Source organism: Sprattus sprattus (genome assembly GCF_963457725.1).
Source record: "Sprattus sprattus genome assembly, chromosome: 15".
Lineage (NCBI taxonomy): Eukaryota > Metazoa > Chordata > Actinopteri > Clupeiformes > Clupeidae > Sprattus > Sprattus sprattus.
In genome coordinates, this window is record NC_137913.1 from 14,305,499 (window position 1) to 14,332,969 (window position 27,471).

The 27,471-nt window shown below is 39.1% G+C and overlaps 1 protein-coding gene across 1 annotated transcript; it reads right to left on the reverse strand.

The window, feature by feature from the left end:
* Window positions 1–784: 784 nt before the first annotated feature.
* On the reverse strand, window positions 785–23,880 carry tgoln2 (trans-golgi network protein 2). The gene is made up of 5 exons (XM_080852148.1): window positions 23,867–23,880; window positions 21,180–21,359; window positions 1,163–2,361; window positions 957–1,040; window positions 785–838 (listed from the first exon to the last, which is right to left on the reverse strand). The coding sequence occupies exons 3-5, from the start codon at window positions 2,186–2,188 to the stop codon at window positions 833–835; spliced, it is 1,116 nt and encodes a 371-aa protein (XP_080708274.1). The 5' UTR covers window positions 2,189–2,361; window positions 21,180–21,359; window positions 23,867–23,880; the 3' UTR covers window positions 785–832.
* Window positions 23,881–27,471: the final 3,591 nt, after the last annotated feature.

The window sequence follows — 27,471 nt, forward strand, 5'->3', positions numbered from 1 at the left end:
CAGTGTTGAAGTTATCATTTAAACATTTCACAACGCTACACTCAAACAGCATGGCAGACACAGTGTTTCAAAAAAAGAAAAAAAACTGACATGAAGGTAATACTCCATCAGATAAAATGCTTTCAATTCACAGTGAAGGGCACAGTTAAGCCAAATAATCCCATCTGCAAAGTAAAAACCCCATTTGTTACATTCATACGGCAGAGACAGCCTTGGTCAAACACCTGCCAAAAAAATCCCCCCTGCTTCAAAAGCACCCTGAGTCAAACCTTCTTGCTCTGGTCAAAAGGCCCCTGACAGTGGCATGAGAATATGTGCAAAACACTCAATACATACACCTCTCTTTCATATTCCTGAACACATGTCCATATAAGGCATCCTAATTATTCATATAACCCTTCAAATAAAAAAATCAACACAAGATCACTTAATTTTTCAAGACAATATTACGAAACTTAAGAATGCAAATTTTTTTGGTCATTGATTCAAAACAGCTTATGGCTTAGCTTTTTTAAATGACTCCAAACATCTTCATAAATTACCTGCACACAACACCTATGGCAAAAAGAAAAACTTTATATGGACACAACAATTTGTAATGGGAATGTTATTCTATAAAATTGCCATGGCACAGTGCTCAAATGTCACATTAGTGCAAATTTCAAAACCTGTCCCTTTTATCTTGGGCTTGTGATGGGTGTAACGCCACAGCTATGGCAAAGTACTGGTCAGCTTTGTGAGTTAACTTTCAAAACAGTATATACGGAATCAGTCATATAAATCCGTTCCACTGGCTGGTAACTCGATTCAGTTTACATTGAGCGCGACGCCTTCAAATCTAAAAGACAGAAATGTCGAATTGCATGAAAACACAAACACAGTGTTTACTTTTGTAAACAATAACGGTCATGATTGTACAACAAGTACAATGGACAAAAAGAAGAATGAGTACTTACTTGCTGTTCAAGCTTCTGATATTTGCCGCTTTGGGGTCTTCGTGTTGACTTTGATTGCCTTCCCTCTACAACAAATGCAAAGATCTATGGGAAAAGCAAGTGATAAAAGATATTCAAGACAACAATGTAGATGTATGTGGTAATAATGTGAACAGAATGGCACTGTCATGTGTGACATGGAAAAATGAAGAACTGTGATCTTGAACCTTTCGTTTGTTGTGGTATCCGATGTAGAGTAATGCCACCAGTGTTGCAGTAGAGACTAGGTAAGCAAAGAAATGGCTGCTTTCTGCATCATCTACATATTTCCCTGAGCCTTTGGAGTTGGGCTTCTTTACAGGGTCGACATCGATTATCTTGAATTCTGTATCTTCCTTTTCTTTGGAGGCACCCTCGTCTGTCGCTCCATCTTCTTTGGATGCACCCTCGTCTGTCTCTTCCTTTCCTTTGGATGCACCCTCGTCTGTCTCTTCCTTTCCTTTGGATGCACCCTCGTCTGTCTCTTCATCTCCTTTGGATGCACCCTCATCTGTCTCTTCCTTTCCTTTGGATGCACCCTCGTCTGTCTCTTCATCTCCTTTGGATGCACCCTCGTCTGTCTCTTCCTTTCCTTTGGATGCACCCTCATCTGTCGCTCCATCTTTTTTTGAGACACCCTTGTCTGTCTTTCCATCTTCTTTTGAGGCACCCTTGTCTGTCTTTCCATCTTCTTTTGAGGCACCCTTGTCTGTTGCTCCATCTTCTTTTGAGGCACTCTTGTCTGTCGCTCCAGCTTCTTTTGAGGCACCCTTGTCTGCCGCTCCATCTTCTTTTGAGGCACCCTTGTCTGTCGCTCCAGCTTCTTTTGAGGCACCCTTGTCTGCCGCTCCATCTTCTTTTGAGGCACCCTTGTCTGCCGCTCCAGCTTCTTTTGAGGCACCCTTGTCTGTCGCTCCAGCTTCTTTTGTGGCACCCTTGTCTGTTACTCCATCTCCTTTGGCCCCAACTTTTCCATCCTCTTCCTTTCTTGTGGAGTCTGTGTTCTTGTCTTTTTCGGCAGTACTTGATTTTCCAGTAGAGTTTGCCTCTCCTGCTGTATCATTACTGTCTTTTTCTTTATTTACTTTGGAGGAGCCATCTGTGTCTTTTGTTCCGCCGGGGTTTACTTCTATATCGGAGTTACTCTTGTCAGTGTGTTCCTTTTCTTGGGAATTTTTTATCTCTGTGCCTGCCTTGTCTGCAGACTGTGTCATCTTGCCAGTCGGCTTTGCGATGTGTTGTGGGTGTGCGTCTGTGTTTTTTGAGGGAGGTTCATTATTGACCTGTACTGATGGAGAATCAGCTTTTGTCCCTCCAATCCCATTGTTTGGTTTTGTCTCGACGGGCGGTATAACAGGCCCAGCAGCCTTTGAGTCTGTTCCTTCACCTGGAAAAGAGTGTTTCAGTCAAAAAGTGTTGAGGTCATATCTGTGTTGTTGGCATATGACTTGCAAGACTTTGACATGAACATTAGCACAAACATCTAGATGCTTTACTGTCACAGATTTTAAAAAGGACCTATTATGGTCGTTCCCCATGTTCATAAATTAAAATGATACTAGAAAAGATTTACATTCTACAAATTTCCAAAAACAGAATGTGTTTCTCATTCTCTGTCTGTCCACCTCTGTCTAAAACGCTCTGTTAGTGTCTTTAAGGGTAGAACAGCATAAACAACTTGAAACGGTTGACCAAGCCTATAGCAGGTAATCATATAGGCACGTGGGCCAGGGTTTTTATGAAACAATATCCCCAATTTCACATTTACCAGAATTAAAATAACATAGGACAAAAGATCAGACAGTCGCACATGCCATGAGGTAAAATCATATCATTTGGTATAGGAGGTACGTAGGAAGGAGAGGACTGAAGTGCTGTACAAGAGAATGTATGCTCGTGTAGACCACTTCAGTGGCTGTTTTTGCCAGAAATTTCAACCTGTCCATGTCAATAACGTACAGGACCCCTTAATCTTGGATCACAGGAAACTGAAACAATTCAGTTCATCTTTACTATTGTAAAATATGATCATGTATCTTTTAGCGAGTTATGAAATGCCCGTAACAATACTCCAACTTACTTTATAACTTGAATTCTGGTTAGACAGTTAATTCACCTGTGGGCTTATTCTGACGTTTACGCTTGCTAGTCACCATCTGTGTTTCTCGAAGAGCCTGGCTAGTTAGTCATCAATCATTAAGGGGAAATTCAATCTAAGTAATTGATTTATAACGCTCTTTCGATTCTGTCATTTCGTTGACCTTTACTGCAATGATAAAACGCTTATTTGTGGCAGAACTCTCCTGCGCCACATTTTAGCAAATGAAAGCCAAGAAAGGATGACTTAGCTACCTCGTAACGATAGCTAAAGCTAACGTAGCTGAGCACAGGCAACATCAGAATAGCCGAAGAGACGTTTTGTTTAGCTTCAGCAAGCAATACAATCTGCCTTACCCAGACAAACACCTAAGAAAGCCAGCACAAAAATCGGTATCCCAAGACGCATTTTTCTTTTTCATGAATGCACCAAACGTGGAGACTTCACTGGGCTTGCTAGTTCCTGTAATTAACAGCAACCCTTCGTGACTGACACTTCCGCGGTACCAAAGACGTGTGCAATACTCAAGACAACCAATCTGGCAGTTTACATTGTAGTGCCCCTGTGGTGAGAGACCGTCATCATTTTTAATTGTATTGGCTATGTTTATCTTTTAAGAAAGATTATATAAAGCTCCTTGTAATTAGGCATTATACTACAGGAACAACCTTCTCCATTTTTCACATTGAGAGCTTTGAACGTGATGTTTAGCAGCTGGTATTTTAAACGCACTTTGCCAAGGGTATGACTTAAAATATAAGCAATTCCTGAAATGTTATTTTCTTATATCCACGCAATAAAATATAAAAACTAGAAAATGCATTTCCTGAAGGAAATACCAGTGCATGAAATGCAAAAGTTAAGAAAGGAAGAATAAAAGAGTGAAAGAAGGAAAGAAGAAAGGAAAGGAGAGTAAAAGAAGGAAAGAATAGTGTAGAAAGGAAATAAGAGTGGAAGAAGGGAAGGAGAGTGGAAGAAGGAAAGAAGAGTATAAGAAGAGTGGAAGGAGGAAAGAAGAGTGGAAGAAAGAAAGAAGAAAGGAAAGAAGATTAAACAAAAGTGGCTTTGGATAAAGACAGTAAAGAGAGAGTAAAATGGGGGGGAAAATTGAAAGACAGAGAAAATGGAGTAAAGCACAGAGATGGAGTGTGAGAGAAAGTAGTGAGAGGGATAGAGAGAAAAAAAGTAGAGAATGGAAGGTGTCTCTTAATAATATAAGGAACGAAGAAAAGAAAGAAGAGTGAAAGAAGGAAAGAAGAAAGGAAAGAAGAGTGAAAGAAGGAAAAAAGAGTGGAAGAAGGAAAGAAGAGTGAAGAGTGAAGGAAGGAAAGAAAAGTGGAAGAAGGAAAGAAGAGTGGAAGAAGGAAAAAATAAAAAAGAAAGGCAAGAAGAGTGGAAGAAGGAAAGAAAAATGGAAGAAGGAAAGAAGAAAGGAAAGAAGAGTGGAAGAAGGAAATAAGAGTGAACAAGAGTGGCTCTGGATAAAGAGATAAAGAGAGAGTGAAAATATTAAAAAAGGAGATAAAAATGGAGTGAAAAAGAGAGATTGAGTGTGAGAGAAAGAAGACTGAGAGGGATAGAGAGAAAGATGGAGAGATGGAGAGAAAAAAAGTGGAGTATGGAAGGTGTCTTAAGGTTCCTAGTTACAGTTAAATCGAGAGGGACAGAGAGAAGAGGTTCCCTTGGATTTGGCGCAGGTGTCAGTGAAGCACAGGTGCAAGCCAGTTTAATGACCCTATTATGATGTCATAATGGCCCAATGTAAGTCAATGGGAAAATTTAGATTCGTTTTTCTTTAACATCTTAAAAAGTATAAAGTTTAGAAAAGTGAAAAATACACAGCACAAGTGTCCTTTACAAGACCTACGCAGCAAAGTTTGAATGAAGGTTCTACGTTAAGCGGTTCGAGCTGAATTAATCGCAGAAGTCGGTACAAAGATTAACTAGAAAATGCATTTCCTGAAGGAAATACCAGTGCATGAAATGCAAAAGTTAAGAAAGAACGAATAAAATAAAAGAAAAGTGAAAGAAGGAAGGAAGAAAGGAAAGAACAGTAAAAGAAGGAAAGAAGAGTGGAAGAAGAGTGAAAAAAGGAAAGAAGAGTGGAAGAAGGGAAGAAGGAAAGAAGAGTGAAAGAAGGAAAGAAGAAATAAAAGAAGAGTAAAAGAAAGAGTGTGGAAGAAGGGAAGAAGAAAGGAAAGAAGAGTGGAAGAAGGAAATTAGAGTTGAAGAAGGAAAGAAGAAAGGAGAGAAGAGTGGAAGAAGGAAATAAGAGTAGAAGAAGGGAAGAAGAAAGGAAAGAAGAGTGGAAGAAGGAAAGAAAAGTAGAAGAAGGAAAGAAGAGTGAAGAAAGAAAAGAAGAGTGGAAGAAGGGAAGAAGAGTCGAAGAAGGAAAGAAGAAAAGAAAGAAGAGTGAAAGAAGGAAAGAAGAAAGAAAAGAAGGGTTAAAGAAAGAAAGAAGATTGGAAGAAGGGAAGAAGAAAGGAAAAAGATAAGAAGAGTGGAAGAAGAAAGGAAGGAAGAGTGGGAGAAGGAAAGAAGAAAGTAAAGAAGAGTTGAAGAAGGAAAGAAGAGAGGAAGAAACAAAGTAAGGAAAGAAGAGTGAACAAGAGTGGCTCTGGATAAAGACAGTAAAGAGAGAGTGAAACTAGAAAATGCATTTCCTGAAGGAATACCAGTGCATGAAATGCAAAGGTTAAGAAAGGAAGAAGAAAAGAAAGAAGAGTGAAAGAAGGAAAGAAGAAAGGAAAGACAAAAGGAAAGAAGAGTGAAGAAAGGAGAGAAGAGTGGAAGAAGGAAAGAAGAAAGGAAAGAAGAGTGAAGAAAGGAAAGAAAAGTGGAAGGAGGAAAGAAGAGTGGATGAAGGAAAAAAGAAAGGCAAGAAGAGTGGAAGAAGGAAAGAAAAATGGAAGAAGAAAAGAAGAAAGGAAAGAAGTGGAAGAAGGAAAGAAGAGTGAACAAGAGTGGCTCTGGATGAAGAGATAAAGAGAGTGAAAATATTGAAAAAAGGAGATAAAAATGGAGTGAAGAAGAGAGATTGAGTGTGAGACAAAGTAGACTGAGAGAGAAAGATGGAGAGATGGAGAGATAAAAAAAATTGAGAATGGATGGTGTCTTAATGTTCCTAGTTACAGTTAAATTGGGGGGACAGAGAGAAGAGGTTCCTTGGATTTGGCGCAGGTGTCAGTGAAGCACAGGTGCAAACCAGTTTAAAGACCCTATTATGAGGTCATAATGGCCCAATGTAAGTCAATGGGAGAAATTTATATTCGTTTTTCTTTAATATCTTAAAAAGTATAAAGTTTAGAAAAGTGAAAAAATACATAGCATAAGTGTCCTTTACAAGACCTACGCAGCAAAGTTTGAATGAAGTTTCTACGTTAAGCGGTTCGAGCTGAATTAAATTGCAGAAAAAGGTAAGAAGAATAAGAAGAAAATGCCTAGGAATAACAATACAGGGCATTTCATGCACTGTAATAAGCAGAAGAACTAGAAATTGCATTTCCTGAAGGAAATACCAGTGCATGAAATGCAAAAGTTAAGAAAGGAGGAAGAAAAGAAGGTAGAGTGAAAGAAGGAGAGAAGAAAGGAAAGAAGAGTAAAAGAAGGAAAGAAGAGTGGAAGAATTAAAGAAGAGTGAACAAGAGTGGCTCTGCACTGCAAAAAATGCTTTTCTAACCTAGTGTTATTACTCTTATATTCAGATGAAAAATCTAGTTGGTCTTGTTTCTAGCTAAATTGTACTTACCTAGTGCTTTCTTGGTAAGGTTATTTTTACCTATTTCAAGCAAATATTACTTGGGCTGTCTTGATAAGCACATTTGCACTTAATTTGAGTTATTTTAAACTAGATCTTAAAACTAGAATGCGTTTCGTGAACGAACTGCGAGAGTGTGCTTGCTCTGTGACAGAGAGAACAAGTGCCAATGAATTAACATGTATTTACATCTACTCAATCAGTGTAGTGGGGCCTTCTTCCAATATATTTTAGCAAGCAACCAAGCTCAACCATTATATTTTGGCTCCACTGACGTTTAGACATATGAGGGTATCTTTGTTGTTCTGTTTTTGTTTGTTTGTTTGCTTGTTTATTGTGAAAGGGTCTAGTGTGTTACATTTGGTCATAGCCTGATAGTTCCAGAGTCTCGTTATACTGACTTACTGAGCTAAGTGAATTGTTGAAATTGTTATCTTGGTAAAAGGAAACATCTCTGCAACAATATTGGAATGAATGCGGAACAGCCAGCTTTACTTAAAGTTTATTGTAAGATAGGCCTATATGTTAGACTTAATGCAGTTAGAGTTAGACTGTAGGTCTAGTATCAAACGTAAGCAACACTTTTACTGTATAGCTAGAGAGCACGTGTATCACATTGGTTTATAGTCTGTCAAATTAGTTCTAGTTATTGGTGTTCGTTGGCATAAAAAGTTAGTCTTCTCTTATAAGCCTATAGTACATCTGATTAGAGCTAGCAACCATGAAAAACCTCTTCTGAAACTAAGAAGGATAACTATGACTAAATGTGACTAAAACTAATATGCATTTTTGTCTTAAGACTGAATCTAAAATAGCTGCCAAAATTAATACATCTCAGTGTTCATTTTGGCAGCTATTTTAGATTCAGTGCATATTAGTTTTAGTCACATTTAGTCATAGTTATCCTTCTTAGTTTCAGTCTAGTTTTCGAAAACTGAGCACACTACAACAGCTATGCTGTGTGTACATCCTCAAACGTTTTTCAGTTAACCTAATGATTCAAGGTCTCTCATGAATCATTACTCCCAGGACACGGGTTAATGTTAACTCACGCTATCGGTCACAACAAGTTACTTGGGATATGCTACCTCATAGTTAGCTAACGTTAGCTAGCTAAACGTTTACAGAGGCTAACGTGAAGCTTCAATCAAAAATTATTAGCTAGCTTTCCAAGCTAGCTGACACAACCTAAACACTCGACTGCCCCTTTGAAGTCAACTTAACGTTGGCTAATATATTCTAATAACTAGTTATCATTGACAGTTACAAGCTAATTTACCAAACTCCTTTCTGTCCTAAATTGAGCAGTTGCTGGTGTGAGCTACAATATGGGAGCTAGCAAAGCCATTTCTAGCTCTACTTCACAATACTGCTGCCTAGTGTAATAAGTTAACGTAAAACATAAATGTTTATAAAGTATCAGACATAAACAGGATACAACACACCAGTTACCAATTGATATTATGTGTTTATATATACCGAAAATGTCAGTAAATCCAGATGATGATTATGCTGCTGCTGCTGTTGGTCCCGTCGATAACCCTGGAGTCGCGACCCTGTCAGTTGTTTCCATGTGAAATCAATGGAATGCTTCACTTTTTGGCGACGTATTGACAACTGTCTGTCACTCGCACACTGTGCTTGTAAATTATTTTTCAAGTTTGCACGTACCTATTTATGCGAGTGAAATACTCGCACTGTAGAGCCCTGGAAGGTGTCTCTTAATATTCCTACAGTTGAATGGAGAACGACTGATAGAGCGGGTGACGTCACAATGGCTCAACCTTCCCCATGTTAGTCAATGAGAGAAAAGGGGGATGAAAAAATGGAATAAAAAAGGAGTGACAAGGAGTACCGCCACGAAAAGTCATAGCAGCTTGAACCGGATCGGGCCGGACGTTTTGGTGTTTGAATGGCGTCTCTAGCTCAATCGGGCGAGGAGTAGTTAGCTGCAAGAAAAACGTACGGAATAAACTAGAATGCGTTTCGTGAACGAACTGCGAGAGTGTGCTTGCTCTGTGACAGGGAGAACAAGTGCCTATGAATTAACATGTATTTACATCTACTCAATCAGTGTAGTGGGGCCTTCTTCCAATATATTTTAGCAAGCAACCAAGCTCAACCATTATATTTTGGCTCCACTGACGTTTAGACATATGAGGGTATCTCAGAGTTTCGTTATACTGACTTACTGAGCTAAGTGAATTGTTGAAATTGCTATCTTGGTAAAAGGAAACATCTCTGCAACAATATTGGAATGAATGCGGTTACATAGCCAGCTTTACTTAAAGTTTATTGTAAGATAGGCCTATATGTTAGACTTAATGCAGTTAGAGTTAGACTGTAGGTCTAGTATCAAACGTAAGCAACACTTTTACTGTATAGCTAGAGAGCACGTGTATCACATTGGTTTATAGTCTGTCAAATTAGTTCTAGTTATTGGTGTTCGTTGGCATAAAAAGTTAGTCTTCTCTTATAAGCCTATAGTACATCTGATTAGAGCTAGCAACCATGAAAAACCTCTTCTGAAACTAAGAAGGATAACTATAACTAAATGTGACTAAAACTAATATGCATTTTTATCTTAAGACTGAATCTAAAATAGCTGCCAAAATTAATACATCTCAGTGTTCATTTTGGCAGCTATTTTAGATTCAGCAGCTATTTTAGATTCAGTGCATATTAGTTTTAGTCACATTTAGTCATAGTTATCCTTCTTAGTTTCAGTCTAGTTTTCGAAAACTGAGCACACTACAACAGCTACATCCTCAAACGTTTTTCAGTTAACCTAATGATTCAAGGTCTCTCATGAATCATTACTCCCAGGACACGGGTTAATGTTAACTCACGCTATCGGCCACAACAAGTTAACCATTCTTTCAGTATAAGCAACTTTTGCATAGCCCCGCACAGCTAGGATAGCTCACGTTACCGTAGTAGGAATACAAGCCTTAGCTCACTATATACACACAACTAAATTCATGAATTACTTCACAGGTTTACTTAACAACTTGAATTAAGGAAAATGATCCCCTGTTACGGCTAGCTGAAACTGCCAGTGGATACTCCCGTTACGTAGTGTTAGTTAGCCTTTAGCCCCGTACTCAGATGTTACAGCTGCTTAACACAGCTAGGATAGCTCTGCTTAACACAGCTAACGTTACCGTAGTGGGAATACAAGCCTTAGCTCACTATATCCACACAACTAAATTCATGAATTACTTCAAAGGTTTACTTCACAACTTGAATTAAGGAAAATGGCGTCTCCAACGTTAACGTAATGTTAATTTATATGTTAGCTGCTACGGCTAACTATCAGTTTCCATTAAAATTTCAGTCAGTACACTGAAAATGCTGCCATTCAACTCACCTTAACGAAGTGGAAATACGGTAGCTAGGTTAGAAACTGTAGTTACTCTTATTCTTTCTCAAAGTTGAATTGAGAGGGACAGAGAAATACGGTTCCTCTTATTCTTTTTCAAAGTTGAATTGAGAGGGACAGAGAAAATGCGGTTCCTTAGATTTGGCGGAGGTGTCAGTGAGAAGCACAGCTGCAAGCCAGTTTAATGACCCTATTATGACGTCATAATGGCAGAGACCTCTGCCATGCAAGTCTATGGAGAAAAAAGGGGATGAAAAAGAGGGATAAAAAAGGAGTGGCATGGGGTACCGCCACGAAAAGTCATAGCAGCTTGCACCGGATCGGGCCGGACGTTTTGGTGTTTGAATGGCGTCTCTAGCTCAATCGGGCGAGGAGTAGTTAGCTGCAAGAAAAACGTACGGAATAAATAAATAAATAAAGAAAACTTGACGATAACAATACTGTGCTTCCCTTCGGGCAAGCACACTAATAAATAAACTAGAATGCGTTTCGTGAACGAACTGCGAGAGTGTGCTTGCTCTGTGACAGAGAGAACAAGTGCCAATGAATTAACATGTATTTACATCTACTCAATCAGTGTAGTGGGGCCTTCTTCCAATATATTTTAGCAAGCAACCAAGCTCAACCATTATATTTTGGCTCCACTGACGTTTAGACATATGAGGGTATCTTTGTTGTTCTGTTTTTGTTTGTTTGTTTGCTTGTTTATTGTGAAAGGGTCTAGTGTGTTACATTTGGTCATAGCCTGATAGTTCCAGAGTCTCGTTATACTGACTTACTGAGCTAAGTGAATTGTTGAAATTGTTATCTTGGTAAAAGGAAACATCTCTGCAACAATATTGGAATGAATGCGGAACAGCCAGCTTTACTTAAAGTTTATTGTAAGATAGGCCTATATGTTAGACTTAATGCAGTTAGAGTTAGACTGTAGGTCTAGTATCAAACGTAAGCAACACTTTTACTGTATAGCTAGAGAGCACGTGTATCACATTGGTTTATAGTCTGTCAAATTAGTTCTAGTTATTGGTGTTCGTTGGCATAAAAAGTTAGTCTTCTCTTATAAGCCTATAGTACATCTGATTAGAGCTAGCAACCATGAAAAACCTCTTCTGAAACTAAGAAGGATAACTATGACTAAATGTGACTAAAACTAATATGCATTTTTGTCTTAAGACTGAATCTAAAATAGCTGCCAAAATTAATACATCTCAGTGTTCATTTTGGCAGCTATTTTAGATTCAGTGCATATTAGTTTTAGTCACATTTAGTCATAGTTATCCTTCTTAGTTTCAGTCTAGTTTTCGAAAACTGAGCACACTACAACAGCTATGCTGTGTGTACATCCTCAAACGTTTTTCAGTTAACCTAATGATTCAAGGTCTCTCATGAATCATTACTCCCAGGACACGGGTTAATGTTAACTCACGCTATCGGTCACAACAAGTTACTTGGGATATGCTACCTCATAGTTAGCTAACGTTAGCTAGCTAAACGTTTACAGAGGCTAACGTGAAGCTTCAATCAAAAATTATTAGCTAGCTTTCCAAGCTAGCTGACACAACCTAAACACTCGACTGCCCCTTTGAAGTCAACTTAACGTTGGCTAATATATTCTAATAACTAGTTATCATTGACAGTTACAAGCTAATTTACCAAACTCCTTTCTGTCCTAAATTGAGCAGTTGCTGGTGTGAGCTACAATATGGGAGCTAGCAAAGCCATTTCTAGCTCTACTTCACAATACTGCTGCCTAGTGTAATAAGTTAACGTAAAACATAAATGTTTATAAAGTATCAGACATAAACAGGATACAACACACCAGTTACCAATTGATATTATGTGTTTATATATACCGAAAATGTCAGTAAATCCAGATGATGATTATGCTGCTGCTGCTGTTGGTCCCGTCGATAACCCTGGAGTCGCGACCCTGTCAGTTGTTTCCATGTGAAATCAATGGAATGCTTCACTTTTTGGCGACGTATTGACAACTGTCTGTCACTCGCACACTGTGCTTGTAAATTATTTTTCAAGTTTGCACGTACCTATTTATGCGAGTGAAATACTCGCACTGTAGAGCCCTGGAAGGTGTCTCTTAATATTCCTACAGTTGAATGGAGAACGACTGATAGAGCGGGTGACGTCACAATGGCTCAACCTTCCCCATGTTAGTCAATGAGAGAAAAGGGGGATGAAAAAATGGAATAAAAAAGGAGTGACAAGGAGTACCGCCACGAAAAGTCATAGCAGCTTGAACCGGATCGGGCCGGACGTTTTGGTGTTTGAATGGCGTCTCTAGCTCAATCGGGCGAGGAGTAGTTAGCTGCAAGAAAAACGTACGGAATAAATAAATAAATAAATAAAGAAAACTTGACGATAACAATACTGTGCTTCCCTTCGGGCAAGCACACTAATAAATAAAGAAAACTTGACGATAACAATACTGTGCTTCCCTTCGGGCAAGCACACTAATAATCCACTTTAAGTGTGGGAGTCTTATTAGTGTGCTTGCCCGAAGGGAAGCACACTATTGTTCTTCGTTTTTTACTATTTTTTTTATTCTAGTAGTTTTTCTTGCAGCTAACTACTCCTCGCCCGATTGAGATAGAGACGCCGTTCAAACACCAAAACGTCCGGCCCGATCCGGTGCAAGCTGCTATGACTTTTCGTGGCGGTACACCTTGCCACTCCTTTTTTATTCCTCTTTTTCCATCACCTTTTTTCTCCATAGACTTGCATGGCAGAACTTTGAGGCATTATGACATCATAATAGGCTCATTAAACTGGCTTGCACCTGTGATTCACTGACAACTCTCACTGACACCTGCGCACGGTTCCTCTTCTCTCTCTGTCCCTCTCCATTCAACTGTATAACTAGGAATATTAAGAGACACCTTCCATACCAGGGCTCTACTCACTCATGCATACTCACTCATGTTTACTCACTCGTGCATACTCACTCGTGAATACTTACTCATGCATACTCACTCATGTTTACTCACTCATGCATACTCACTCATGTTTACTCACTCGTGCATACTCACTCATGCATACTCACTCGTGCATACTCACTCGTGCATACTTACTCATGCATACTTACTCATGTTTACTCACTCATGCGTACTCACTCATGCGTACTCACTCATGTTTACTCACTCATGCATACTCACTCATGCGTACTCACTCATGTGTACTCACTCGTGCATACTCACTCATGCTTACACACTCATGCATACTCACTCATGCATACTCACTCATGCATACTCACTCATGCATACTCACTCGTGCATACTCACTCATGTTTACTCACTCATGCATACTCACTCATGCATACTCACTCATGCATACTCATTTGTGCATGGCAGCTCATCCAGCAGGGAGAGCTGGAGAGCTGACACCTGCCCCAATTCCAAGGCACTTGTTCTCTCGGTCATGGCCGCAACAGAGCAAGCACACTCTCGCAGTTCGTTCACGAAACGCATTCTAGTTTTAAATTGAAAACGTTTAATTTCAAGCATAAATTCGCTTGTTTTTTTTCTTAACGGATTAAAGGTCATAATTCAAGTTATTTTCAAATAGATATGAGTTTTAACAACCACTTAATTGCACCATGTAGTTCAAGTGACCTAAATCACTTAAAAAACACAGTCAAATATACTTGAGATACATGTGGATTACCAATGAGCACAAGATGCTCAGTCAGAAGTGTCGTCATAAACCACAAGTTTTCCTCAAACTTGGTGGCACGATCGGATTCACTCGAACACATCTCAAACGTCTCTGAGGCTGCATGCCAGTGATGTGAACTGAAGCAAGTACAACAGCTGAAGAAAACATCGTGCCTTTCTACTTCAAAAGCTAAAGGTAAGCTCACATAATTTAACTTCTGCCTACTTTGGTAATTCGTCAGCGATATTGAAAACCAAATGTATCGTAAATGACCAAGACCTCTGGTTGAAGTTATAAACTTTTTAGCAAACAAAGCTAGCACAGTTGGCGTTAGCTAAGACGGCTAACCTAGCACATTAAATTCAATTGAAGCACATTTCGACTGAGCTAACGTATGTTTTTAACTAGTGCCAGGTAATACAATGTCAGAAAGTGTCCCTATTAGTCTTGTCTGTGAAAAGTAAGCAAGTTTAGAGGACTCATTTAGTGTGAATGTTGGTGGTATAGTAGCTGCAGTTAGCTCTTAGCTGGCTAGCTACTCTATATTAAGGATCCCCCACACTGACAGAAGCTTTGACATGAAGTTCAAGATTTTTTTCTTTCTGAAAGAGTAAGAACCCTTTTCTTTAAATTACAGATGGAGCAAGTGGACAATACAACACAGTAACTTCTGGAAGGTAAGTCTATAATAGTAGATATGATAGAAGATGGTTGTATAGATAAAGCCAAAGATTGTGGCTAGACTGGCTATGCATGTTTTCCTGGTCATTATCGCCACATAGCCGATATGCTTCCACTCTTTTCCTTGAATCCTCAGTGTTCTTAAGTATCCATAGTTTCAGAGACATCATAAATATTGCTGATTCACTCTTACCCCTTTGTTTGCAGCTGCACAGATCATTGCCTTGTTGGAGGTTCTCCTAAAAATGTTCCCTTCCTCAGCCGTCCCTCCAAGAAAACTAAAATCAGCAAGTGAGGCACTACACAATGTCCTTGAGGTGGGTTTTAGTGTCAGTACATAATGGTTTCATTTGTGAATTTCATGTGTTTGGTTTAACTTCATTCTGCCCCCCTCCCCCAATTTGTTGCTTTCAGCCATCTGAGGACCCCAATGTCTTCTTGCGTAAAAGGCCGCTTAGCAGTCCTGTCTTCATCATCGACTCCGACAATGTGCTTCCGACAGTAAGCAATACCCCACTGACGACCTTGCCGAGGGACATGCTTCCGGAGTCCCTCATGCTGATGGGATGTTGCTATGTGTGCCAGTTCACCTATTCCAAGTGAATTGCTACGCTATTGTCCATAATACAAACAGATGTACTGAAAGATTCTATTGACGAGAGTGAAAAGATGACAACATATAAAAAGGTGCTTGCTAACCGGCAAGAATTCATCCAAACCTAGTCTGTCTCTCCCTCTCCTCTTTGTCAACCTCTCTCTGTATGTCACTCTTTTCTATGCCCCACCCCCCCTCTATCTCTTTCTCTATATGTCTGGAGGTCAGGACAGCACACAGTAACACAATGTCCAATGTATTTCCAGCTAAATTTGTTAATGATTTGTTGGCTGTTGGATGATTTCCGACTGTTTGATGTGTTGCTGAATTGTTATCGTTTATGTTAGATGTCAATGTACCTTATGTCTGACAGTTAACTAAAATCATTATGTGTAATATGTAATTAAGTACATTTAAGCATTCTGATGCTTAATATTGTTCATTATTGTCAAATGCCTGTTATTGGTTTTCTTCATTAACAGGGTAATAAAACAGTGATAAATAATATGTTGTGAAATGTTTCCATGATTTTAAGAGCTATTGGTCTGATTTGAAGTAACTTAAAGCTTTAGAAGTACTCCAGGTTTGAGTGATGACAGACTTCTTTGGAAGTTACTATATGACTTGAAATCAGTGTTGTCAGTCTAAATTTTACTCTTATTTTAAGATTTTGTGGTCTTATGTAGAAGCCTGAATTGTTTCTTATTTCAAGTACTAATGCCTCAGAAGATCACTAGATTTGAGTGACATTAGGCTTATTTTGAGGTAACTGCATGGTTTGAAATAAGTAGAATTAGTCTTATTTCAGGACATTCTGTGCTTGAATTGTCTCTTATTTCAAGTACTAATGCCTCATAAGTTCACTAGATTTGAGTGACATCAGGCTTATTTTGAGGTAACTACATGTCTTAAAATGAGTGGAATTAGTCTTATTTCAGGACATTCTGTGCTTGAATTGTCTCTTATTTCAAGTACTAATGCCTCAGAAGTTCACTAGATTTGAGTGAAATCAGGCTTATTTTGAGGTAACTACATGTCTTGAAATGAGTGGAATTAGTCTTATTTCAGGACATTCTGTGCTTTTGGAGTAATGGTCTTATTTTAAGAAATCTTAACAAGCCAAATTTGCTCAACGCACTGGCAGCCAAATGTGCTTGTTTTAAGCAAAATCCTGCTTAAATATGTAATTATTTGTCTTAAATCTAGAGGGGCATTTTTTGCAGTGTGGATAAAGAGATAAAGAGAGAGTGAAAATATTGAAAAAAGGATATAAAAATGGAGTAAAGAAGAGAGATGGTATGTGAGAGAAAGTAGACTGATTGGGATAGAGAGAAAGAAACTTTTTTGCCAGCCTTCTTTGATTTAACAGTCCTCTATCCTTCCTCACACTCCATCTCTCTGCTTCACTCCATTTTCTCTCCATCTTTACATTTTTTCCCTCTTCATTCTCTTTATCTCATTATCCATATAGCGACTCCTGTTTACTCTTCTATCCCTTCTTCTTTCAATTACTCTGTCCATCAATTCCTACTCTTTTTTCAACCTTTTTGTAAACCTTCTTTGACTTTACAGTCCTCTATCCTCCCTCACTCTCCATCTCTCTGCTTCACTCCATTTTCTCTCCTTTCAATATTTTCTCTCTTCACTCAATTATTTGAGCTTTTTTGAGCTGTTTTTGAAGACAAAATAAAATTTAAATCTCCAATGCACTCTTCCTGGGGTAAAGAGTTCATGTTCACCTGATTCAGCTGTCATTGCGCCAAGTGACTCAGTTCCAGATAGACTATTCAACTGTATTACTAGGATTTTTCTCAGTTCCAGATAGTGCAGTGTTCGCACGAAATGTTGTTTTAGTGTCTGACATTAACAAGTCAAAATGTTCCAAGGCTCCTCTTCTCTCTTTGTCCCTTCCCATTCAACCATTGCATTTTCAATGTGACATTTGTCAATGTAAGACAATATAACAACATTTCGTGCGAACACTGCACTATCTGGAACTGAGAAAATTCCTAGTAATACAGTTGAATAGAGAGGGGCAGAGAAAGGAGCCTTGGAACTTTGGCGTCTTGGAACTTTGGTGTCAGTGAAGCACTGGTGCAAACCAGTTTAATTACCCTATTATGATGTCATAATGGAATGGTAAAGGATCCAATTCTTTGGTGGCAAAAGCATGACCAAACCTTCCCAGCCCTAAGCAGACCTGCATAACTTGTGTCTCTTCATGCTCTTCCTCAGCGGCGTAACAATGGCTTGACGGGCCCGAGTGCTAACCATGTCAATGGGCCCCCTTTACCATCGTAACGTCAGGTGAAAACAAAGATACAGCAATTTAGCGAGACGCAGGCCAATGTACGTATGATGTACAATACACATTAAGGGTTGCTACAATATGTTATCATGAAAACACTAATGAACACAGTATTTCAGAGATCAAACTGATTTTGGAAAAACAGTGTATAATGAGCAGATCACAACACATGGGAAAACATTAATACAACTTCTTTAGGGGGTTATCAAACATTATTGTGAATTACGAACATTAACATGGATTTATGGGAACAGCCGCTCGACAGCGCCTGGTCTGCTGCAACCAATTACAAAACACACTTCCTCCAACAATATCACGTAGGCCTATGCGCAAAGTAACTTATTCTTTGAAGCGAAAAAATACATTTCAAGTAGCATTAGGCGTATTATAAAACGTAACATGCATGACGTTAAGAATGGCATTCTACGGTAAGAAACAATAGCAGAGCCGTGCACACCTCGCCAAATGCTGATGTGAACAAGTGGTTATCCACAATCTGAGCTTTTGCTATCTGTCGCACTCATGACTGCTGAGAGATCGCTGCTTGAAAAGCAGGACGTGAACTATAGAGGTTCAAGTTCAAGTTCAAGTTTATTTATATAGCACATTTCATATGATATACATAGACACAATGTGCTTTGTGCAGAGAAAAAATTCAATTATTTAAAATAAACACACAAACAAATACACTTAGCAAAATATATATATATATATATGTATATACATGAAATAAAAAAGTAAAAAAAAACAATAAGATAAAAACAAAAGAAGTGTTAAAACTAAAAAAAGACCTATAGTCATGAATAGGCTGTAGAAAATAAAGAAGTTTTAATTCCCTTTTTGAAAGAGAGCACTGAGTGAGATGACCTTAACTCCAAAGGTAGGCTATTCCAGAGGGTTGGGGCACAGTAGCTAAAGGCACCCTGTGCAGCATTGGTGTTAATTCTTGGGGTCGTGAGAAGACATTTATTGGAGGACCTTAGGCAACGTGATGGATCATAAAAAGAAATAAGATCGGAAATATAGGGTGGGGCAAGACCGTATAGTGATTTATACACAAGAAGGAGTATTTTAAACTCAATTCTTTGTTGTACAGGGAGCTAGTGAAGTGATTTACGAACAGGGGTGATATGATTGAATTTTAAAGTTCTAGTGACTATTCTAGCAGCTGCATTTTCGATAAGTTGAAGTTTATTTAACATCTGTTTTGTTAGACCAGCATAGAGTGCGTTGCAGTAATCTAACCGACTTGAGATGAATGCATGAACTAATTTTTCAGAATCCTGTAAAGACAGGAAGCCACGGACTTTAGAAATATTTCTAAGGTGGTAAAAGGCTGTCTTAGTAATGTTAGATATATGCTTTTGAAAATTAAGATCTTCATCAAGAGTCACTCCTACATTTTTAACATTCTCACATGGTTTTGCCCAGAGGGAGGTTCAAATTGGTTGAAAGTGATTTCTCAGGGCCTTAGGGCCTACAACCAGAATCTCTGTCTTGGCATCATTTAGCCGTAGAACATTTTGGGCCATCCAATTTTTAATGTCGGAGATACAACGAGTGAGGTCATTTACCGGACTGGGGTCATCAGAGGAGATGGATAAGTAAAGTTGGGTATCATCAGCATATGAATGGTAGGAGATGACAGTATATCAGACAGTATACCAGACAGTAAACGCTATGTGATTAGCCTACCCTGGTGGGCCTCATTGCCGTTGGGCTGGGGGGGGGGAGATTGAACCGCGTCGAGGATGAGGACGGGCCCCCTTTCGCCATAGGCCCTAGTGCAGCTGCACCCCCTGCACCCCCTATAGTTACGCCACTGCTTTTCCTGTGTTTTTATGCATTGACTGGCTGTATTGGCACAGTATCAAGCTTTGCTAGGCATGGGAAAAGACTGCATGAGCTGTGTGGGCTGTGTGGGCTGTCTTTCCAGAGCTTACAAATGCTCTGTTCGAGCTATGTTCTGCCCAACATGACATTCCACAGGAGGTAATGGCCACAATAGAAAGGCTTATCATCCTGCTCTATGACTGAACCAGCCATCCACAGAAATAGACCATGCTAGAAGGACTTTAAACCAGTATTCTGCCGTTTTGAAAAATAACAACCATCTCAAAATTTTAATTAATTATTTGTGTTATACATGTCGTAACTCCCAATATATGGCAAAAATAACTAACTAGATGAACTAGAATGCGTTTCGTGAACGAACTGCGAGAGTGTGCTTGCTCTGTGTCAGTGAAGCACAGGTGCAAGCCAGTTTAATGACCCTATTATGATGTCATAATGGCAGAGTTCTGCCATGCAAGTCTATGGAGAAAAAAGGTGATGGAAAAAGAGGAATAAAAAAGGAGTGGCAAGGAGTACCGCCTAGCACTCATAGCAGGTTGCACCGGATCGTGCCGGACGTTTCGGTGTTTGAACGGCGTCTGTACCTCGAACGGGCGAGGAGTAGTTAGCGTTACAAAAAACGGGGAGAATAAAGAAAACTTGACAACAACAATACTGTGCTTCCCTTCGGGCAAGCACACTAACAATCTCAAATTAATTAATATATGTCAGAAAATTGAACTTAAAGTTGTAATCTTGAAGTTTGAAGTTTGGCTCCCGAGGCCGCCATATTGAAAATTCATGATGGCCCGATATCTAATTGTTTTTGGACTGTCTTTGTCTATGTGTGTACCAAATTTCACGCTTTTATCAAAGTGCACAATTCTGGTGAACTATCAAGCTAAGCCGCCCCACTAACAGGTGCTAGCCAGTTGAATTACCCTATTATGATGTCATAATAGCCCCATATAAGGCCCCGTCCCATTCATCTTCCCTTCACCCTACCACTTCATCGAAGTGAACTTCACTGCGGAGGGCCTCTTCACAACGGAGTGAGAAGTGTTAAGGGATTTAAATCTTTACCTGAGAAATGGGACACCACTCAATCACTCATATCCAGCTCCACTGTAGGCTACGTTTCACCAAAAACCTTAAGACCTAAAGTCTGAAAATCTTTTTCCACACTGGGCACATTTATGAGACTTCTCTCCAGTGTGTACTATCATATGGTAATTAAGATTTGAAATCTGCGAAAAAGCTTTTCCACACTCGGCACATACATGAAGCTTCTATCCAGTGTGTATTAGTATATGGGTGTTAAGATTTGAAATGCGTGAAAATGCTTTTCCACACTCGGCACATACATGAAACTTCTTTCCAGTGTGTATTAGTATATGCCTTTGAAGACTTGAGGAAAATGTAAATGCTTCTCCACATTGAGGACATTTATGGGGCTTCTCTCCACTGTGTATTAACATATGGGTTTGAAGATTTGTAACTTGTGAAAATGCTTTTCCACACTGGGCACATTTATGAGGCTTCTCTTCAGTGTGTATTCGCATATGCCTTTGAAGACTTGAGGAGGTTGAAAATGCTTTTCCACACTGGGTACATTTATGAGGCTTCTCTCCACTGTGTATTAACATATGGGTTTGAAGATTTGTAACTTGTGAAAATGCCTTTCCACACTGCACACATTTATGAGGCTTTTCTCCAGTGTGTATTCGCATGTGGATTTTAAGATTTGAGCTCTGTGAAAATGCTTTTCCACACTGGGCACATTTATGAGGCTTCTCTCCAGTGTGTATTAACATATGTGTTTTAAGATGGGAAATCTGTGAAAATGCTTTTCCACACTCGGCACATACATGAAGCTTCTCACCAGTGTTCTGCTTTTGATTAACACTAAGAGTGTGTGTTTCCTGGTGTTCCTCGAGTTCTTTCAGGACCGTGAAACTCTTCCTGCAGACTGTGCAGTGGTAAGGCCATTCATTGAGTTGCTGGTATAGTTCATCATTCTGTCCATGGAGCTTCTGTTGGGTTTCATCTGAATGTTCTGCACCTGAAAGAGATTCATATGGATTTAGAATGACAGACATATGTTCTAGATCAGGGGTTTTCAACAGGGGGTCCGTGGCACCCTGGTGGTCCAGGACGGCATTGCAGGGGGTCCGTGACATGAGCCTATGTTGATCAGTTCACCAATGTTTTTTTTTTATATATGAATTTGCTTTGATATTTCACCACATGTCCAGATTACTCTTGGATATCGTGAAGAATATCGAAGAAATTACACTGACAAGTGCTACAGGCGGAACATTTACGCTGGGGAGGGGGCGTGGCGACAGCGGTAAGTGATCTACCCTGATAACTGAACATATTTAAGTATTATAGGCAGAATATCTGTGCAGGAGGGGGAGGCGGCGTGGCGGCTGCGGTTACAAACATGCACACGTGTGCAGGCATATCAGTGGGCCGCAAATTACTTTCTAGTCAGAATGGGGGACCCTGTGACAAAACCTGTTGAAAACTCCTGTTCTAAATGCAGCAATTCATTGTTAACCGATGAGGAAATATTCCATTGTTTGGATGCTCTGATACACCTGGAAGAATTAGATTTTCTGGCTCTGCATGGGAGCATGTTTGTGTTTTAACCCCCTTCACTAGTAAAACAAAATCAATTTGCTTACTCACATTGACTGATCCTTCACCACTACTGACATCCCAAAATATACCTCCCTGATCTTCTCATCAAAATCCTCAACATGCCTATGGAAATGAGCCCTAGCAGAGATAGTCAGTGTGGACACATGTGTCCAATTTCCGATTTCAGTCCGATTTAAATTGGATTTAAATTGGAGCGAAACTGAAACTTTGAAACTGGAACGCAACTGTTTGGGACAGAACGCTTCAGTGAACAAATATTTTCATATTACTTTCCACCAGTTGTTAGTCATGTAATCCATTCATATCGATGTGAATCAATCAATACTAATACAACTTTAACTGTGGTGTGTTTTTGTTTCATTTCACAACGTATTTACTGTATAATCAACGGTAGCAGATGTAAACATTCCGCATTTGATTTGAACTGACGCGGCCAAGATCTAGATTGGTCACTGCCATGTGCTTTGAGATAGAGCAGTTAACCCCCCATGGAGACCCCATGGAGAGAATTGGATGGGATCGGAGTGCTGCCATCATGTGCCCGCACGGAGTGACACACACCATCCAGGGTAGTGATACACAGAGTGAAAATCTGCTTAAGACCACTCTAGAACACCGTCTTAAGAACACTCTAGAACACCCTCTTAAGCACAGTCTACTTGATGAGACTTTACTTAAGCAATAAGGTACGAGAGGCAGTACTGTATTGTCAATAATGTACTGTTCGAGGGTGTTGTTGGCCCGACACCGACGGGCAGTCCGCCGGTCTGATACGGATTCTAATTGCCCTCTGACGTCAACTTCAAATTAGTATTATTATCAAAAGCCATGAGGAAATTCAGAAGCAGCGAAAATGTGTTATTGACAGTGATGATGAAGACTAGACTACTATTGTTTGAATCACTTGTGTTGTTACTTTCCTGTAAATTAAAGCCATTTAAGCTGAGCCGTGTTGACCGTTTCTGTTTTTGATTGTAACTTGAAGTTAGCAAGGAATTGGTTGCTAGGCAAAGCCTGAAACAAACTCTGTCGTGGGTAGACTTGAGAGCTGAACAAAACGAGATGTTTTCAATTTACAATTACTATTTATTTTCATTTCAAAAATGAAAGGAGCTAAAACAAAAATATAATAAACAACTTACTAACCTTGACCGTTTGGTTACAGCCTCAGTCTGATATTTCCCGGCATGACCTCACTCTCGGTAAGTAAGTAGTTCATAATAATAATAATAGCTAATAATAATGAACTCTGACGTCAGGATTGGTTCCAATACCTCATCAAGACAGCGATCATCTAACCATCTCTTAAAAAGCCAAGCTTTGGCTCTGATTACTAATTACAGACCAGTCTTCCACTCAGGCTTCAGAGCTCTACATTTTGTGTATATATTTTTTGCTTTTCATTTAGATTTTTTCAGCCACCATTTTTAAATCACACTTTTCTAGAACATTTATCTTACTTAAAAAAAGAAAAACACAATTAATGATTAATGTATTATTTATTCACCTATGGTTATCAAGTTTTTATTTTAATCACACTCCCTAACCCACTCCAAACCCACTGAAACAGAACTTAAACAAGTCACACACACACCTCGCTAGCCTGGTGACACCAGCCTACGTATTTCTGGTAATGGCCAGGCTAACACCTCGCTATCAAACCCAATGAAACAGAACTGAAACACGTCACACACATACACCTCTCTATCTCCAGAGGTCACATTTTGTGACATTTCTAAAGGTTGCAAAAGCCTGGAGTTGAAAAGACATACAATCTATAAGTCAATTAATAAAGACATCAAACTAATCCTCAACATGCCTATTAAACCCTGCCTGCAGTCTGACGTCATCTCGAATTGACCATTGAACAAAGTTCTTAGTTCATCATTATGAAGTACTTACTTTCCAGAAGACAATCGTTGTGTTCCTGCTCATCCTCCTCTTTCTTCACTTTTACCTCCACTATCTGTAGTGTTTCATTATAAGTGGAGCTTAGTGACTCTGTGAAGTCTGATTCAGTTTTACACTGAAGATCTGCAATGGGCTTTTCTTCTTCATCTTGGCATGAAATCATATGTCCATATTCCTCTTCTTTTATGTCTTCTTCTTTCACTCTCAGTCTCATGGGTACCTGGGGTGTTTCATCACAGCCAGGACTCAACGGCAGTCCAAGATTCATGTTAAAAAAGAACCAGAGATGATCCCGTCCAGAGTTCCTATGGTCAAGGGAAAACAATGGCTTTCAAGCTCGGGTTTTCTTCCTTCTTTGTAAAAGTTCCATAGATCGACTGGCACGTCGCATTTTTGCACGGAGGGATTCACTTCTTACCGCAGTAAGTTAGCACATAAAGATCAGATAGGTTAGTGTTTACGCCAAGCAGTGTTTATCACAGCAAAATATGAGGACGAAGTTAGAGAAGCAACAACGGCAACACGATAGACTTTTCACGTGGACAGGCTCCTCTCTAATGTTCTTACTTGTAAACTCCCAGTTGGTAAACCAACCATGACACTTCGCATACTACCACTGTGTGGACACTGGACAGGAGTGTGACCACAGTACGCTCTTTCGTTTACCTGCACAGACCGAACTGAAGATTCCTGCAGTCACATTTTTCTGTGATAAACACTGCTTGACGCTAACCTAACATGTCTTTATATGCTAACTTATTTAAAGTACGTTTTAGTCACAGTATCATTACATCTTAGCCGTCTTCGTGAGATCCCACAGTAGCCTTAGATCGCACAGTATTATAACATCTTACCAATATCCATTAGCTCGTACTGGAATGTAGCAGCCCTATATAGGCAAGTGAGAGATGCGGAGACCGTAACGATAAGAAGTGGGCGCGGTGAAATTTGTTTCAGGTTCCATTCGGCAGATTCGCATATTCGCACGCTTAGGGACCGTCTTTAAATTACCACTCTAACAGCAGCGCGAATGCATACTCCAACAGCAGCACGAATGCTTTGGCTGAATTGCTTTCATGCTTTGGCTGCATTTGACACACCAGAATGCCAAATGGTTAGAATTACCAAAATACATCCATTTTTTCTACGAGGAAATGTTTTTGTTGTAATTGTTTTTGTTATTGTGATTTACTACCAAAATACATCTGTATTTTTTTTTCTATGAGGATTTTTTTTTTTTTTTTAGCTTTCACATGAAGTGCCATTGGAATGCTTTGGCTGCATTTGACACAACAGAATTTATTGTAATTTTAAGGACCCTTCAATGTATGTCCACATCAAATTTAAGTATTATTGTTGCCTATGGGGAAAAGGAAATATTGCTATTCACATTACAGTTTTTCTCAATCGTTTTGTTACCTGTGTCAACTCTGACATCACGTCCGCAAAACAGTTAACACCTGTGTCTGAACAAAAGCACTCTGGACAAAATGACACATTTGCAAAAGGCTGTTACTCTCTAAAAACACTTAAACCATGCAGCAAAAGCAAATCTTGCCTTCAAACACTACAACTTGTTGCCAATTGAAAAGCACTCTTTAATCAATCATTTCACACTGGACAACAAAATAAAAAATATGGCCATCAATATGAACCAGTGCAGCCTTACATGTCCTGTTGACATGCCAGTGGCATTTCCTTGCTTTACATAGTTATACTTTACACAGAAATACTCAAAATCAGTAACAATTCCATGCCATTATTCTCAAAACTTTAGCTGAAAACTGAAATACAGAGAAAAATATGAAAAATATGGGAATATACAGTAACAACTGTGTTCAAATTAGTAATTGTCTATTAGTTTACGACAAAAGAGCCATGGTTCTCTGAAGACAGGTTCTCTGATCCATGCTTGCAAAGAGACGTGGCACCTATATAGGTGGAGAGTGACTTTTTGAATGACATCTATGTTAACTGTTTTGCAAAAGGGTGTGAGAAATGTGTGAAACCAATGAAAATGTATGAACACATTTGCAAGAGATGACTTCTAAGACCAAGTGGGTTCTAGTTTACCTAAGCAGGTAAAAGCAATCGAGAAAAACTGTATGTGTCACGTGGACCCCAAACTTTGTATAAGGCATAGTTTACATGGGGGTAACAAGATACGGAACAATTCATTTTGATCTTTAGCCCACTTCAATGTATCCACATTCACCAAAATACCTATTGTATCCTATGAGGAAAATCATTTTTTTCAATAGCTTTCAAATTAAGTGACCTTTTGGACCCAAACTATGTATAAGGCTTTGGTTACATGGGAGGAACAAGATACGGCACCATTTTTTTTTTTTATCTTTAGCCCCTTTCAATGTATATCCACATTCACTAAGAATACCATTGTTTCCTATGTGGAAAATGACTTTTTTCAATAGCTTTCACATTAAGTGACCTTTTGGGCCCAAACTATGTACAAGGCTTTGGTTACATAGGAAGACCAAGATACGGCACCATTTATTCGGATCTTAAGCCCTTTTCAATGTATATCCACATTCACTAAGAATACCATTGTTTCCTATGTGGAAAATTACTTTTTTCAATACCTTTCAAATTAAGTGACCTTTTGGGCCCAAATTATGTATAATGCTTTGGTTACATGGGAGGAACAAGATACGGCACCATTTTTTTTATTTATCTTTAGCCCCTTTCAATGTATATCCACATTCACTAAGAATACCATTGTTTCCTATGTGGAAAATTACTTTTTTCAATAGATTTCACATTAAGTGACCTTTTGGGCCCAAACTATGTACAAGGCTTTGGTTACATAGGAGGACCAAGATACGGCACCATTTGTTCGGATCTTAAGCCCTTTTCAATGTATATCCACATTCACTAAGAATACCATTGTTTCCTATGTGGAAAATGACTTTTTTCAATACCTTTCAAATAAAGTGACCTTTTGGGCCCAAATTATGTATAAGGCTTTGGTTACATGGGAGGAACAAGATACGGCACCATTTTTTTTTTTTATCTTTAGCCCTTTTCAATATATTTCCTCATTCACTAAGAATACCATTGTTTCCTATGTGGAAAATTACTTTTTTCAATAGCCTTCTTGTTAAGTGACCTTTTGGGCCCAAACTATGTATTTGGTTTTGGTTACATGGGAGGAACAAGATACGGCACCCTTTGTTTGGATCTTAAGCCCTTTTCAATGTCTATCCTCATTCACCAAGAATACCATTGTTTCCCATGTGGAAAATTACTTTTTTCAATAGCTTTCACATTAAGTGACCTTTTGGGCCCAAACTATTTATAAGGCTTTGGTTACATGGGAGGAACAAGATACGGCACCATTTATTCGGATCTTTGGCCCTTTTCAATGTATATCCACATTGACTATAAATACCATTGTTACCTATGTGGAAAATAACTTTTTTCAATAGCTTTCACATTAAGTGACCTTTTGGGCCCAAACTATGTATGAGGCTTTGGTTACATGGGAGGAACAAGATACGGCACCATTTTTTTTGGATCTTTAGCCCTTTTCCATGTATATCCACATTGACTATAAATACCATTGTTTCCTACGAGGA